The sequence below is a fragment of the Papio anubis genome, chromosome 6 (genome assembly GCF_008728515.1).
Source record: "Papio anubis isolate 15944 chromosome 6, Panubis1.0, whole genome shotgun sequence".
Lineage (NCBI taxonomy): Eukaryota > Metazoa > Chordata > Mammalia > Primates > Cercopithecidae > Papio > Papio anubis.
The window spans coordinates 43749635-43766984 of record NC_044981.1 but is presented as its reverse complement, the minus strand read 5'-3'; the positions used below and the strand labels follow the sequence as shown (position 1 = coordinate 43766984).

Sequence of the window (17350 nt, the reverse complement as noted above, 5' to 3'; positions counted from 1 at the left end):
CTCCAGTCTGGGAGACAGAGTGAGACCCTGTCTTTAAAAACAAAAGGAAAAAAAAAAAAGACACCCTAATATCTAATACCTGAGATAAGATTTTGTGTTTAATAGTCCCATGTCTAACACATTAAAAATATAAACATTATAAAATCACTCAATAACTAATTAAAATAAAAACTAGAAAACTGGCCAGGCACAGTGGCTTACACCTGTAATCCCAGCACTTTGGGAGGCCAAGGTGGGAGGATCACTTGAGGCCAGGAGTTCAAGACCAGCCTGGCCAACATAACAAAACACTGTATCTACAAAAAATACAAAAATTAGCCGGGTGTGGTGGTGCATGCCTGTAGTCCCAGCTAGTCAGGAGGCTGAGACATGAGAATAGCTTGAACACAGGATACAGAGGTTGCAGTGAGCTGAGATCATGACATTGCACTCAGCCTGGGCAACGGAGCGAAACTCTGTCTAAAAAAACCAACCAACCAACCAACCACTCCCCCGCCGGAAAACAATAATAACTACAAATTGTTAAATATTTTCAATGTGTCAGGAACTTCCCATTTAAATCCTGATCAACCTTCCTACATTAGGTATTCCTATCCTTATTTTACACTGGAGGACACTTATTTTCAGTTGAATAACTTGCCCAGCCTTATGGCTAAAGTGGCACTAAAGCCCTTATTTTTTACACTATACCTGACTGAGTTAAAGAAATGGTTTTAAATATATTCTGGTAAGAGGGAAATACAGCTTATGCTGCCTCGGTAAAAAGCTAAAAATAAAAACAAAGTAACTTGGTGAAACCTGTTGGTACAGTTCCCTGATTACTATTTAACAAATGATCTGAGCATTACTTAGTCAAAATAGGTTTGTTGCATCCAACTTCAGAATGTGAAGTAGGAATAGCAGGTTGCGTTAGCCACACTGTCATTTATTTCATATGGCACCAAATAACTTTTGGTCCTATTTCCATGAGTAATAGAAAAAGAAGGCAGTTATTTGAATAATTCGCTGAAATAGATTCAGTTTCAGTGAAAATACTTTGGAGAACTGGATGTTTCTGTATACTCGTCTTAACTTTATTCCCTACTTTCGAGGACTGATAGACCAAAAATTTTTTTATTTTTATTTTTTAAAACAAGTGGATGTTTAGCTTTTCTCAAACTTTCTTAAAGGTATTCCTTGACATACATTGGATAGGTCTAAATGGAACTTTATTACATGAGCAAGATTAGAAATTAATTTAATTATTATAAAATGTTACAAATTCAAACTTCATTTCCTTAAGAACTTTCTCACTTTGTTGTCTAGGCTGGAGTGCGGTGGCACTATCTTGGCTCACTGCAACCTCTGCCTCCTGGCTTCAAGCGATTCTCCTGCCTCAGCCTCCCAGTAGCTGGCAGCTGGGATTACAGGCGTGTGCCACCGCCACCCCATCTGGCTGATTTTTAATGTGTTTTTTTGTAGAGACGAGGTTTCATCATGTTGGCCAGGCTGGTCTCGAACTGGCCTCAAATGATCCACCTGCCTTGGCCTCCCAAAGTGCTGGAATTATAGGCGTAAGCCACTGTGCCCATTCCAGAACTTATTTATTTTTGATGGCAAAACATTAAAGATAATACAAACATCATGTTTAATTATGTACTTATTCCCCAAACTGCATTCCTGATCTCTTGTACCTACCCAGTATACTCCAACCCCAATCTTCCCCATCTCAGCGAATGTAGGCAAATCCATTTTTCCAGTTGCTCAGAACAAAGTTGTTCATCCTTGATTCCTCTTTCTCTAGAATCCAAAATCCAATGTGTTAACAAATCATATTGGTTTACAATATACCCAGAACCCAACCATGTCTTAAGGCCTCTACTGTAACAACCCTAGTACAAGCTACCATTATCTCTTGCCTGGGTTACTGCAACAGGACCTGTCACTCTACAGACTATTTTCAACCTGGGAGCCAAGGTAACCAATATAAAGCCTAAATCTTACAAAGTCAATCTTCTGCCAATAGCCTCTCAGTGTCAGACACACACGGCCTTTCACCATCTGGCCTAGTGCTTCTCTGACCTCATATCACATGATTTTCTTTCTGGGTTACTCTTCTTTAGCTACAGTGGCCTCCTGGCTGTTGCTTCAAATTACCAGACCTGTCCTCACCCTAGGGTTCGCAAATTGTTCTCGTAGTCTGGAATGCTCTTTCTTCAGATATGTGCAGGTATCTCCTTCACTTTCAAGTCATTCTTCAAATACTACTTTCTCAGTGGGTCCTGCTTCAACTGCCCAATTTAAAAATTACATCTTCCCCTTTCCTCCTGTGCTTGGTCTCATTCCACGTTCATTCCCATATAAACTTTTCTGATAACACTCATGACCTTCTAACATACTATATAATTTAGGTATTTATTTTAGGTATTTATTTTTATTGTCTAACTCCTACTAGGCATGTGAGTTTGATGATGGCATAGGTTTTTTTCTGTTTTGTTCACTGCTATATCTGCAGCTTCGAGAATACTGTCAGGTACATAGTAGGCCCACAACAATCTGTTGAAATGTAAAAGTTGTCTGATTCCAGTACAAGAGTATTACATATTGGATTCCATGAGAATGGGAACAACTAAGTTTTCATGTGCCTGAAGAGCTCAAAGGGTCTTTGGAATGCTGGTATTCCATGGTTCCCTTACCATTCTGACTCTCAAAAACATAATCATTTTTTCAACAGCCAAGCACTAATTTTAAAAGACCCTGGACTGTGAAATCTACAATGACAGGTCCCTAAGAGGATGATCATGATTACAGTTCTACAAGCTACCTGGTACTGTATAATTTTTTTTTTAACATTTCTTTTCAAATCATTGTACTGCTTTTCCTTATGAATGGAATTGGAAGGTAGGGGAAGCCAATTTGATTACACATCAATAATTTTGTGACACCCCCACCCCCTGCAGTGCATCAGCATATCTGATACATCTTTTCATGTTGGTTTCTCTTTTGAAATGTGTAACATCAAGCAGGGCATGGCAGCTCAATCCTGTAATCCCAGCACTTTGGGAGGCTGAGGCAGGAGGATCTCTTGAGCTTAGGAGTTTGAGACCAGCCTGGGCAACTTAGGGAGATCCCCCATATATACACAAAATTTAAAAAATTAGCTGAGTGTAGTGGCACATGCCTGTAGTCCCAGCTACTGAGGAGGCTGAGGTGGAAGGATTGTTTGAGCCCAGAAGGTTGAGGCTACAGTGAGCTATGATTGCATGACTGTACTCCAGTCTGGGCAACAGAGAGGGAAACCCCATTTCAAAAGAAAAAAAAAAAAAAAAAAAAGAAAGCCCTGAATACTTTTGTAATTTTTGTAGCACAAACGCTGAAATTATTCTGCACAACTTTAGGATCCATCCTTTGGCTATTCCCATTTTGAAGGAACATAGAATTTCAGGGCTGTAAGGTTTTAGTTTATTTGGTTCTATCATCTCATTCTACAGATAAAAAACTGGAGTCCAGTGATGTTAAGTGACTTGCTCAGGTACTACCGGGCTGAGTAATCTTTTTGGTCAGAATGACTTGCTCTAAACGTAAAACAAGATACTTTTGAGAATGCAATTGGAAAACAGTTCTGAACATCAAAAAACGAATCTAGCAACAATTGCAATATACAGTTCTAAACAATATGCAGTCTACCCCAGTTTATTTTCATGGTGACAACTTAAGCATTAAAAATAGAAGGCAAATATAGCAAAGGATGAAATAATTGATAGAAAATAAAAAGGCCCCACAAGTATCCTAACAAGTAAGAGTTATGAATCTCAAAACGACAAAGAATTTCCAGGTCACCTGAACTGTTACTGTGGCATCCACATGAGAAGAAACCACTTCTGGCCAGGCGCAGTGGCTCATGCCTGTAATCCCAGCACTTTGGAAGGCCGAGGCAGGCAGATCACAAGGTCAGGAGTTTGAGACCAGCCTGACCAACGTGGTGAAACCCCGTCTCCACTAAAAATACAAAAATTAACTGGGCATGGTGGCGCACATCTGTAATCCCAGCTACTCAGGAGGCTGAGGCAGGAGAATCGTTTGAATTGGGGAGGTGGAGGTTGTAGTGAGCCGAGATAGGGCCACTGCACTCCAGCTTGGGTGACAGAGTGAGACTCTGTCTCAAAAAATAATAATAAAAAGAAATGACTTCCATGGAATCAGAGAGATGGTTCCATATTAGCCATGACTTCTGCTGTTCTTTTGAGAATGTGGGCTTACTATCTAATCATTTTAAGATGCCCATGAGCACTTTTACTTAGATATATGCACTTTCTCTTTGCACTAGTGAGTCTATGTGAATGTTACATGCCAGAGGAATGTAAAAGTCTACACTTACAATGCTTCATTTGTCTTTAAGAATTTTGTCCAGGTCATGGAGACATTTTTGTGGAGTGATAAATTAACTTCGTCTCCTGATGAGTTTTCCCCAGATGCCTTGGAAATCACTTGTTTTTCTGAGAGGTGTTAGTCATCAAAACCTTAACTTTAGCAACAGCTTTGCTGTTCTAGTTTTGTTATAATCAAGATACCCTAGTACCATTGATAGTTTAGGATACTTGATATGAATGTAATGGAAAAATATTTTTGGCCCTTTGTATATAGCAATGGTCTCAAACTATGAGCAAAATTGTGGCTAAATCAGATTTTCAAAAATGGATTTTAAGACATTCCAGGAGCTAGGAACCTGGTTAACTCATGTGACTTTAAAACTCAGATCTCTGCCAACAGCACAATTCAGTTTCCTAAGAACAAAATTTTTAAACTTACTGTATCAATGCCTTAACTCAGTTTCCCTTCTCCATGTCTCACTCTCATTAACTTTTGTTGTCTGTGGTTTTTTTTTTTTTAGACAGAGTCTAGTTCTGTTGCCAGGCTGGAGTGCAGTGGCACGATCTCGGCTCACTGCAACCTCTGGCTCTCAGGTTCAAGCGATTCTCCTGCCTCAGCCTCCCGAGTAGCTGGGACTACAGGCGTGTGCCAGCACGCCCGGATAATTTTTTGTATTTTTAGTAGAGACAGGGTTTCACCATGTTGGCCAGGATAGTTTCGATCTCCTGACCTTGTGATCCGCCCGCCTTGGCCTTCCAAAGTGCCAGGATTACAGGCGTGAGCCACCGCACCCGGCCTGTGTGTGATTTTATGCAGGCTGGACACCAGTATCCTAGAGTAAGATGATCTGGATTCTATCCTGATAAAGTGGGTCAAACAGGTACTCATCTGATGCAGGTGAAACTCCAGTGCAGGAACTTCCATGACAACTTTAAACATAATTTTAATTGAAATGATCTACTTTTACGTTTCTTTAGATATGAACACCAATTTTCCCTTAATCTTCTGTTAACTAATTTCTTGGTAATGTACTCAAAATAGCTTTTCAACCAGTCTTCCAATGTAAGAAGTTATTACGATGCTATTACTTTCCCTTATACTGCACACTTTGCTCAGCAATGAATTGATCCCTGATTTACACATTGTGCTGAACTCTCACATCCTAAATATATTTATTCTTTTGGAATTTTAGGTATTTGGAAAATATTGAAGCGTTGGGGAGATTAAAGAGAATAAACACAACATTAGCAGACTCAACTACAATCCACAGAGGAAATAACTAAATAAGTTGCTATTTTAAACAATTTAAGCAAATAGGAGGAAGGGATTATTTCAGAACTCACAGTATGTATAGGCAAGAAAATAACTGAAGCAGTGATGCTTAAAAAGACTTGGTGAGGGTTAATACTTGAATCCCTATAAAATACAGTATTTTATAGTATTTGACGTCACAGGTGTGCAGGTGAGCATGGATAACCAGTTTTCTTCTCTAAGCAACCAATAAGAAAGTTAAAACAGAAATAAGACTTCATATAATATAAAGAGTGAAAGACTGAAAGCATTGTCTTACGACTACTGTATTATTTAAAGAACTACATCTGTATCAATTAAATGTGGCAGGACAGGATGTACAGTTCAATACTGGGGGTGCAAGATTTTAAAATGAGGAACAGGCCAAAATCTAAACACAGAATCGTCCAAAAAAAAAAAAAGAAAGCCTTCAAGTAGAACAAGTTTTCAGTAACAAAACATGGTAGTTGAACGCCTGCGTCTAGTTACGAGTTGGGGAAAAACATTAATTGCAGATTAATGAAACAGATTCTGTGCGAGGTCAGGGTAGGGAGTGATGGCGCGCGGGAGCGGAGGAAGAGCCGGTTTCGCCGTCCCAGAAAGCGTTCCATGTCCACACGCCCGCACTGCGGCCCTGCGGCGAGGGTTCAGACCTCTCCGTTTCCCTTCACCATTCTAAACGCGCAAGCCCGCTAAAATCCCGTTCACTCCAATTCCTGGAAAGAAGCTTACAACGGTGAATCTCTTCCCTGGAGTTGAAAATCAACTTCCAGTGCCGGTCACCGAATCCGTCAAAAATCCTATCCCTCTCGGGCCCAATTCCTAAAGAATTCAAGCCTGCACCCTGTAGACCCTGAGCGATCTCAGATCATCCCCACACCGCTCCCAGCGTCCCCAGCTCTAAGCGCCGCCGCGTGGCTCAGCGCTGCCCTCTCCGGGCTCTGACGCCCGCGCACAACGCCCCGCCCCCGGCGAGCGTGGCGGAAGTAGCTCGCCCGGGCTGAGAGACCGCGCGCCACCTGGCAGAGCGCGCATGCGCCCGCACTGCCAGTGCTGGGGGCGTCCGTATCGCTAACTCCTCAGTCTCCGCAACCCCCGCCTCACCGAGAGTCGGGCTCACGCCATCTTGCACCCCCTTCCCCCGTCACACAGCCGAGTCACCTTTTCCCTTTCTTACACTCCACACTCTCGGCCCCCCCACCCCGCCCCTTTCCAAGCGTGTCCCAGGCCGCAGCAGCAGAAATCGCACCATCTCCACCCCCCACATTCTCCTCGCGGGAAGCGCAGCCGTGCCTACAAGGGTTCTTAAAGCAGAGGTTGTGGGGCGTGCGGGGGGCGGTGCGGGGGTGCGGGCGGGGGAGACGTCCGAGAGCCGGGAGGGACGCAGCGCGGAGATCCCAGCGTCTCTGGGCCCCCGCGCCGGCCACGCCCTGGTCCCGGCTCTAGGGCGGCCGCCTGGGTCTTCGGCGTCTACGCGGGAGTGTTGAAGGGAGGGCGGCTGTGGGAGGCGCTGACCGGGCGCAGCGCCCTGGTTCCGCTGCCGATTGTGGAGTTGCCTCTCGACTCCTCCCTGTTGGCGGGTGGGCGTGGGGTGAGGGGGATTGGGCTGTGCTAAGAAGCGGGGTGCGCGGGTCGTCTAGGTAGTGTTGGGGGTTGCCAGAGGAATCATTAGAGAGGGAAATTGTTGCTTTATGGCACGGCGAGAGAAGAGTTAGGTAGTTAGTGGGAGTGTAGCATCCAGAAAGAGGAGAAGATCCGCTGTGTTCTCTCTGGGGTGAGCTCACGTCTGTGGCCCCTGGGGAAATTATGTAGCTTGTCTTTGCCTTGTTTTGGTCTGTAAAATGGCGATCTTATAGCCTAGTTCAGAGTTGTCAGGGTTATATGAGAAAATACACGTTAAACGCCTAGAACAACGCCAGGTGCTGCTCAGTACATTTTAGCTGTGCTTTTGCTCTCCATATTTTAGGAGTTCAGAATGACTGTGACCTTATCTTCTCAGAGAATGAGGACATTTGGTCTCACAAGTGAGAGTGAAGTTATGAAGACAGTGATATGTAATATTTGACACTCAGACGATCCTGGACATGTTATTACTGTACACATGGATAAATTGGCATTTCTCCACGAGGTTAATAGAAATGTTAAATTATTTCGGTAGAAAGAAATGTGTGTGTGTATATATGTGTATATATGTATGTATAGTGTGTATATTTATATATGTATTTGGAAGGAGAGGACCTGGGGTCTTAATATATGTGAAGGGCAGACTTTGGAAGAGGAATTAAATTCGCCCTGCAAAGATTTACTTGAAGGACAGAACTTGGGGAATTTCTGGTGAATGTTTCATAGAGGCTGAATTTGACTATGAGGAACAGTTCGTGAGAGTACTTTTCTAGAATGGAATGCACTTCATTGTGCTATTGAAAGTTTCTTATCTCAGGATATTCGGGACATTGGAGCGAAGTGTGCCTAAGTCTAGGCTGCACTTTTCAGTAGCAGTTTCTGCCTTGATGGAGATGTTCCATAATCTGTGCCTTTAGGCACTAGTGGTAGCCTAGGCACAGTGGCTCTTCAGCACTTGAAATATGATAAGTGTCACTGAGGAAGTTAATTTTTAATTTGTTTCGTAAATTAATAAATACATTGATTTACGTTTAAATACCAACGTGTGGCTAGTGGTGGCTACTGCATTGGGCAGCACAGGTCTACAGTTTAGATGTTGAGAGTCCTTCCGAGTCTTGATATGGTTGAGTTTTAAATCAGAGAAGCCAGCTCTTTGGAACATTTATTGGCTTAGGGAATTGTAATTCTATTCAAATAATGCCTTTCATTCAAATACTGCAGTTCAGACCTTGAGTCTGTTAGTACTTATTTACATCTTGACAAATCAAAGCAAAACGTTCTTTTGTCTCCTAGGTTATACGGGTAATGCCAGATCCAAAGAGCTATGACAGTATTAACTGGAGTTTTCTTTAAACATTATGGTACTATTTTGTGATTTTTGGTTTTTATCTTTTACTACTTTGGTTGGTTTTCAGTGAGAAGTTTCCAGCTCTTTTATTCAAGTTTTTTTTCTTTTTTAACCTTTCGTGTAATAAAGCTATTTGAAAAATTATAACTCTTGAGCATTAGGACATTTTAGAACTAGTTTTGTGGTTATCCAAGTCTTTTGGAGAGATAAGTGAAATTAGGTAATAGATGTTTCACAAAATTGCTTTCCTTGAAATATGTGCATCTTTTTTTTTAAGTAAGTCTATATAAAGTCAAATATGAAAATAAAACTAAAAGAACAAACAACCTTCATAGGTAGCGGTAGCACCCTTAACCCTGGCCTGATGTCTGTAAAATGGTGTGCCCTTGGGTCAGGCACGTTGGCTCATGCTTGTAATCACAGCACTTTGGGAGGCTGAGAACCCAGGAGTTCAAGGCTGCAGTGAATCATGGTCAGGCCAGGCCTTCCAGCCTGGGCTATAGAGGGAGACCCTGTCTCTTAAAAAAAAAAAAAAAAAAAAAAAAAAAAAGATGCTCTTGGTCTTAAGGCTGAAGATAATGGTTAAATCTGGAACAATAAAGCCCACGAATTAAATCAGATGGAGAGAATAGCTCATAATATGCAAATCAGAATGGGGTGCTTTTATGGGTGACCATAATATCTTAATTTTTCTGAGGCAGTCATGGTATAAAGCCTGATTGTTCCAGCACAATTATTTAATTTAATAGAACCCCTTTCACTATCAAAAATGTTCGAATTGGGACCACATAATAATGTCACCCTACTGTTAGCCTTCTTGGAACTTGTAATATATAGTTTTAGGACAATTAACCACATTGCAATATCAGAAATACTTTATTATTATTTTTGAGACGGAGTTTCGCTCTTGTTGCCCAGGTTAGGGTGCAATGGTGTGATCTCAGCTCACTGCAACCTCCGCCTCCTGGGTTCAAGCGATTCTCCCTCCTCAGCCTCCTGAGTAGCTGGGATTACAGGCACATGCCACCATGCCCAGCTAATTTTGTATTTTTTGTAGAGATAGAGTTTCACTGTGTTGGCCAGGCTGGTCTTGAACTCTTGACTTCAAGTGATCCACACGCCTCATCCTCCCAAAGTACTGGGATTACAGGTGTGAACCACTGCGCGAGGCCAGAAATATACTTTAAAACAGTGACAAAATTACTGTTGTTGTGTCTAAATAATAAATGAGATACCTGGAATAAGGCCAGCAAGTGACTTTCCCATGTAAGCCACTGATAATTTAAAATTTTGCTTTGGATAGAAATCTTTAGCAGCTTGAGTTTTGGTTCCCTCTGGAAGAAAATTATCTTTTGGTGGGGATGACTGCAAAGCATTAGTCTGTGTCAGTCAAATCAGGAGATTGAGTATTTGTGTTGAAATAACACTGATTTTATTTTATGGTGAGGTTGAATAGTGAAATCCATCAGAAATCTGATTATGTATTAGAATGTTAAAGACGAGTTTTACTTACAGTTTACTTAAATAATGAAAAATAACTCAGCTACATGCATTATTAAGTTTATACTGAAGTGGGTAAAATATTTTATTGAGGCTCTAACACTTGATTTGAGTTCTCACTCAGCTGCTTCCTAACCATGTGATTTGGGACAAATTATTTAATCTTCCTAAGAATACTCGGTTCCTCATTTATAAAATGAAGATGGCGATGGCTTCTGCTGCTAGGTTCTTAAGAGGTTAATTTAAATAACTCATGTGATGTGTTGGGTGTAGTTCAGTAACTATTAGCTGCTGTAGCCTTAAGTTTATTGGATAATCTAGAAGTGATAATAACGTTCTGAGATGTTCTGTGGGTTGGTGAACAGAGCACTAAGACGCAATTCTATAAACCTAGCTTTTGCCCTTTTCTGCCACATTTTGTCATTTCAGTTAAGGTATTTAACTTGTTAATATCGGTGCCTCAATTTCCTTATCAGTAAAATAGAATTAGTACCCAACCTCATCCCACCTTCTCATAAGACTGTTGGTGGCATCAAATGAGAATTACGTTTAAAAATTGTCGTCCTTACAAACGTTTTTATATTGAATTGGTTTTGTCTTGTCTACCTATAGCCTCCACTAAAGAGTGACCTGCAGAAGTTGTTCCGCAAATTTTGTGTAACAGCATAGATAGTGTATAATAGGCACTATTACTGAAGACAGTTCTCTTTTACAAATAATATTGTAAGTCACAGGCCGGGTGTGGTGGTTCACGCCTGTAATCCCAGCACTTTGGGAGGCTGAGGTGGGCGGATCACTTGAGGTCAGGAGTTGGAGACCAGCCTGGCCAACATGGTGAAACCCCATCTCTACTAAAAATACAAAAAATTAGCTGGGTATGGTGGTGCATGCCTGTAGTCCCAGGTGCTCAGGAGGCTGAGGCAGGAGAATCTCTTGAACCCGGAAGGCGGAGGTTACTATGAGCCGAGAACGTGCACTGCACTCTAGCCTGGGTGACAGAGTGAGACTCTGTCTCAAAAACCAAACACAAAAAAAACAAATAATATTTTAAGTCACAGTAATGGTGCTTTTTTGATCTGGTCACAATATATTTTCTACAGAAAACAACCCCATACTGCTAAGGAAGAACGAACATTTTCTTGGGCACTTACTTGATGTGTTCTTTCCATTGTATCTCATTTATCCAAACATATTCCCACCGAATAGGTTATACTAATGAGGCTCTTACTTTCTAGAATGGGTCTGTCAGGCTTTTTTGTACTGTAGTTCTCCCTTTGAAAATATCTGGCCCTTAGTTAATGGGTAGTGAAGGTTAAATAAGATCATGAACATGAAAATAGTGGCTGGCTCTGTGACTCATGCCTGTAATACCAGCACTTTGGGAGGCTAAGACATGTCCAGATTGCCTGAGCCTAAGAGTGAGGGCAATATAATGAGACCTAGTCTCTACAAAAAATTTAAAACAAAAATTAGCTGGGCCGGGTACAGTGACTCACACCTGTAATCCCAGCACTTTGGGAGGCCTAGGCGGGTGGATCACCTGAGATCAGGAGTTTGAGACCAGCCTGGCCAACATGGTGAAACCCTGTCTCTACTAAAAATACAAAAATTAGCTGCATGTCTTGGCATGTACCTGCTGCTTAGTAGGCTGAGGCACCAGAATTGCTTGAACCCTGGAGGCGGAGGTTGCAGTGAGCCAAGATTGTGCCGTTACACTCCAGCCTGGGTAACAGAGCAGAACTCCATCTCAAAAAAAAAAAAAAAAAAAAAAAAAAAAAATGTAGCCGAGCTTGGTGGTTGGTGCCTGTAGTACCAGCTGCTTGGGAGGCTGAGGTGGGAAGATTGCTTGAGCCCAGGAGGTGGAGACTGCAGTGAGCTGAGATTGTGCCACTGTACTCCATCCTGAGCAACAGAAAGAGACCCTGTTTGAAAATAAAAAGAAAATAGTACACTGTTTGGTGTATAGTAGGTAGGAGTTACTGAAAAGATGCTGTTGAATTCACAGGACAAGTAAATTGAAATAATTTATGTGACTATATTAACTAAAATAACATACAAATATAAATCATTTAAAAAATCTTGAAATGTACTTTTGCGATTTAAATGCTATAGTGGTTTTATGACTGAATTCTATATATTTCACGGTATTCATGTTAGTCTTTATTAGTCATAACATTCTTTGAGGATATACATGTTTAACAATAATCTTTTGTGATATATTTTCAAGAAGCTTTGCTTTTGCTTGAGTTCATCATCATTGTTGGCATGAACTAAATGCCTGATATGTACAAGGCACTTTCCTAAGGGCTGTACATATGTTATTTTATGTAACCTAGGAGAGGAGTAATTAATCTCCATTTTAGAGATGAGGAAACTGAGGCAGCGAGGTGGCATAACTTGCCCAAGGTCATGTGTAAGTGTTAGAGCCTATAATTTAACTCCAGAGCCTAGCTCTTTACTGCTCCCATTGTGGTTTGGCATAGGCAGATATTAATATTTCACAACACAGTTCAGTGTGACATACACATTGTGGAGGCCTTGTGGGTTAGTTATGATAAACTTTTATTTGTATATTCCTTGTTGTATAGTAGAAAGAACTCTGGACCAGGTGTCGGGGGACCTCAGATTTAGTCCCAGCTTGTATCACTAAATAGTAGTGTGTCCTTGGGCAGTTCAAGAAACCCCTCTGGACTTCAGTTCCTCACCTGAAAAATGAGGGATTTGGAGGAAATTAGTGATTTTCAAACTGTAGTTCTGAAGTCTGCTCAGATGTCTTTGGTTCCCTCCCACCAATTTGCATATATATTTGTCTGTTACAGTTGCTTATCCATCTACCTAAGATTTTCTTTTAAACGAAGAATTTCTTAACTGAGTGTTTAAAGTCATCAGTCTCCAAGAAAACTTAATGACTATGTAAGTCCCCTGACTGCTATGTTTACAACTTTTCAGTAATTTCACAATATTTTAGTGTTTTAGGAGATAGAGCTCTTTTACTAATGAAAAAACTAAGGCTCTAAAATGAGGATTTTTATTAAAACATAGTATATCTAAATGGCCTGAATATTTCAGGTTATCAGCTATCTGGGATCAAAGCCTGTTGTTTACTGAATTTGTGATCTTCAGCCAGTCTTAGTTGGTAGAGGCAGAATACTTGTCTTGTAGGGTAATTGTGGGGGAAAAAAAAAGTGAGCTAACACAGGTGAAACACCCTTTATAAACTCCAAATTCATCTGTTTTTTACATGCCTACAGTAAATCCCCCATTCCTTTTTCTTTTTGGTCACGTAAACTGTGTTTTTAAACACGTCAGATATTTTGTAAATTGTTTAATGCAGAATTCTCATAAGCTTTAATATTTCTAAAATGTGACTCTCGACTGGAAGAGAGTGTTGATTTTTAAGGGAGCTGCTTATTTTTTGACATCTTTGTCAAATACACTTACCTCTTACTGTTAGGAGTGTAATTGGTGCCAAAATCTTCCACATATCTCAAAAGTTAACCATTAAGCAACTCTATTATAAAGTTTGAGTAAAAACAACAGTGTTTTAGTGTTGGAAAAGTAAGTGTGCTATGTGCCATTTGTCAGGGCTTAAGGATAATCTGATAGGCACATTTGCAGTGTACTTTAGGGACTGTTTTTGCAAAGAATTTTTTTTTAAACTCAATTTTTCTGTGAGAGTACTGGATATGAAAGCATATGGAATAGAAACTGAATATGAGACTAAAGAAGGAAGATATACTAGAAACTCCTGTGTCTTGTAGCAGTCTATCACTGGGCTCCGGTGTCTGTTAGTTCCAAAAGATGCTCATGTAGGATATGTAATGCTGCAGTTTTAGCTGTTTATCATCTAGAGAGAAAGGATGGGGGTAGTTTTCACGTTTACAGGGTGTTTTGATATTTTCAGTTCGGATTATTTTTAGTGCCCATTATATGCAATCCTGTGAGACAAATTATTCCTGACAGAGAAATTGAACTTATGAGATTAGTTGATCCTTATATCCTTATACAAAGTTCTATTATATTAATTATCCTTCTTAACAAAAATCTTGTGACCATGGGTTTTATTTCAGTTTTCTGCTTGACAACATCTCTCACAAAGCTTCTGCAGGTTTTTAAAATCTCCACTTGAATGTCTAATAGCTGTCTCAAACTTAACATAGCCCCAACTGAACTGTTTTTTTTTTCCTTCCCAGTCTTCTGGATCTCAGTAAATGGCACCACCATTCAACCAGTTTCTGAGGCCCCAGAATTCAGTCATCCTTGACTGCGCTTCTCTCACACCCCACGTGTAATCCATCAGCAAATCAGTTCTGCTTTCAAAATATGTTCCAGAAATCTGACCATTTCTCATCATCTCCACTCGTTAAACTAATTCAAGCCACTGTCATCTCTTGTCTGCACACAACCTCAGTAACTTCCTAACTGGTCTTGATTGCACTCTTGCTTCCGTATAGTATATTCTCCCCGCTGCTGGAGTTATCTTTTTAAAACCTAAAACATTTCAAGTAACTTCCCTTTTCAAAATTCTCTAATAGCTTCACATTACACTTAAGTGAAATGTAAACTCCTGTGGCCTAAAGGCTTTATAAGATCTGCCCTCTTGCTACCCCTGCGTTCATGTCTTTCTAGCCACACTGGCCACAGGATTTTGGTACTTTGCTGTTCTTTTTGTTGGGAAGTTCTCCAGAGCTCCCTTCCAGATCTTATATTAAATGCCACCTCCTAGTTGAAATCAACTTGTTTTTCTTATTTCATAGTATTTGTTATTTCCTCAAATTATATTTGTTTATGTGCTTGTCTCTTGCATTATAATGTATTTTTTTTTGTCTGACTTAGTCACTACTATATCCCTACCTTTTAGAACAGTGTTTGGCCTGTAGTAGGTGCCCTTCTTAGGTATGAAGAATCCAAAGCACTGGTGGTGTTAGCTTTAAATGAGTGGGTGTCTTTATTATAAGAGGAGGGAATTAAGGGAGGAGGATACACTGTCTTTGGTGGAGGAGAGTGGAGGGAATGACTAAATGATAGCTTTTTGTTTCTCTGGACGTAGAAGATGATGTCAGCTGTCCATAGCTGGGGTAGGGATTCACTGTGGGACAGAGGCTTATTCAACTAAAATAATTAGTATGCAGTAAAGTAGTTAATTTAATATTAAACTAATATAAACTAAAATAATTAGATGTCAGAGAAAGAATTTCTTTTGTTTACATATCTGGGAAGGTTTCTTGGAGATGGGCTTAGGCAATAGATTTTGGATAGGTTGACAGATACTGTATTGTTTCAAAAGGTATTGCAAGTAGAGAGAGCTATAGGGGTAAAGGTTCAAAAGAACATGGGATGGTTCTGGAGATGGGGAAAGTTTGATTTGACTGCTGTAGAAAAGGAGGCTGGCAAGGTCAGGTGGGACTGATTTGAGGTAAGTTTATAAACCAGGCTTTTTAATACCTTCCAAAGTCCACTTAAAATGGGGCATATATTACTATACTGAGATTACCATTGTATTATTCTAAACACTAGGTCTAGACATTTTTATAGATATTTTATGTATTTAATTTTTAATTTTTTGCATTCTCAGTGATTGACCATTTGGTATTATTTTTCACAACAGAAGAAATTTAGATCATGATGTAACCTGATTTTTTTTAAACAACAAAACTAAAACGCAGTGTATAATAGTGTTGGCTTAACCGTAATTGCTTCCTGCCTTTGGAATTTTATGAAAATAAAAATATTCTAATTATAAAAGTTTTCTATTAATTTATATTATGTGGGATGTTCAGGTTATCATTAGAATTGAGACTGTAGATGCTCAAAATCAGTACATAGGTCTGCTGAAATAGTTTTCTTCAGCAGTATAGAAGATAAGATTAAAACTTCTCTCTTTTAGTTAATGGGTTGACTGATAGTTTTCACAGTCCAGATTTTGATGATGTTTGGAGGGTGCAGAAACTAGTAGTAAGGTTCTCGACAATTTGAGGTCTTTTAAGCTTAAAGATGTTTCATGGTATTTCTTCTGTGGTTATTTAGTCCCCCAAAATATGAGATCTAACTAGAAACCCAGTAGCATATTCATTGCATTTTGTTTAGTTTACTTTTTGTGATTAACTTCACTACAGTTAAAACTTTTTTTTTTGATAGCAGTGTTTTCTAAGGATAGGGGTGTATCCTTAAATTCCATAATTTTAAATTAAAAGATAAATGCCAAATTTTCTTCTCCGGAACACAGTTTTACAGGTGTGTTATAGTATTAGCTATTAGCTTAATGATCAGGTTTAAATACTATTAATCAGATATGAACTTATTCCTTGGGTTCACATTTAAACTCTGGCATGTTGAAATAATCTAGGTCCCAATCTGCACATCTGAATTCATTTTGTAAAATATGGCAAACAGATGCATTTTCAATTGAAAGCTGAAACAACTGCAGGACATTAACCCATTGAGAAGATTACAGTAGGTTTTCAGTTCCACGGTAACTGTATTTATTAGTGAAAATTGACTTGAGTGCTTCTGCTTTTAACAGACTTTTCTTTTTTAATGTCTAGAAGAAAGGAAATAGAGCATTGGAATGATAGGACTTTGATGTGTAAAGAAGTTAATGTCAAAAGAAGTTAATTATCTAAATCAAACAGAATGTGGGTACGGGAAATAATTATTTTAAAGAGTCTAATGAGCTATCAGCTCATCATGTCAAGAAAAATGTTATTCACCTGTTTGATATAAAAATTGACTTGACTGTGAAAGGATGATCATGGTTATAATAAACTAGGTTTGGGTGACTGGATTTGAAAATGAAAAAGGAGCAGATTGCTCCAGCAATGTCTCAGGACATTTGACCATAGGATGGATAATCCCATGGAATGGCATGTCTGTCAAATCTGTTGAGTCAACTCAAATCATAACATTCTGGAGGCTGGGGTTACTACTTAATTTTTGAGTTTAACATGTTGTCCCAGATAGCTCTGTCAGCCTTCTATTGGGACAACAAGGGAACATTTTCTGAGGTCTTTGAGAAATCCAGGCTCCCTTTTTTTGCATTTTGTCCCAATTCTGCAGGACTGTTTATGGAAGTCCTTGGGTTCCTATTTTCTCCCAGTCTTGGACTTGTGATTTTTTTTTTTTTTAATCCAAGTTTCAAATGGTTATGTTTCTTTTCCTATATTATTTGTAGAGAAAGTACTTACTCCGAAAGTCTTTTTAAACAATGGCACAAATTTAGGCTTAAAAAATGTGATGGTG

The 17350-nt window shown here is 39.7% G+C and overlaps 2 protein-coding genes across 15 annotated transcripts in view; one reads left to right on the top strand and one right to left on the bottom strand.

Annotated features, from left to right (window-relative positions):
• Positions 1-17350, bottom strand: part of RUNX2 (RUNX family transcription factor 2) — a 335124-nt gene that overhangs the window by 279033 nt on the left and 38741 nt on the right. Inside the window, exon 1 of one of the 7 annotated variants that reach the window (XM_021936732.2) lies at positions 1678-1751. The exons of the other annotated variants lie outside the window; for them this stretch is intronic. The gene's annotated coding sequence lies outside the window, so the exon portion shown is untranslated. Of the gene's footprint in view, positions 1-1677; positions 1752-17350 lie in introns of those variants that run through there. 7 annotated transcript variants of the gene reach the window in all.
• Positions 6679-17350, top strand: part of SUPT3H (SPT3 homolog, SAGA and STAGA complex component) — a 532460-nt gene continuing 521788 nt past the window's right edge. For 2 of the 8 annotated variants that reach the window (XR_002521342.2, XR_004184558.1), the window contains exon 1: positions 7234-7768. Coding sequence is in view for 1 of the 8 variants with exons in the window: in XM_017957909.3 (XP_017813398.1) it covers positions 7742-7768 (27 nt within the window). In the remaining 7 variants the exon portion in view is untranslated. Of the gene's footprint in view, positions 6957-7233; positions 7769-11990; positions 13025-13054; positions 15528-17350 lie in introns of those variants that run through there. The other 6 variants (XM_021936736.2, XM_017957910.2, XM_017957909.3 and 3 more) reach the window with 6 other exon arrangements.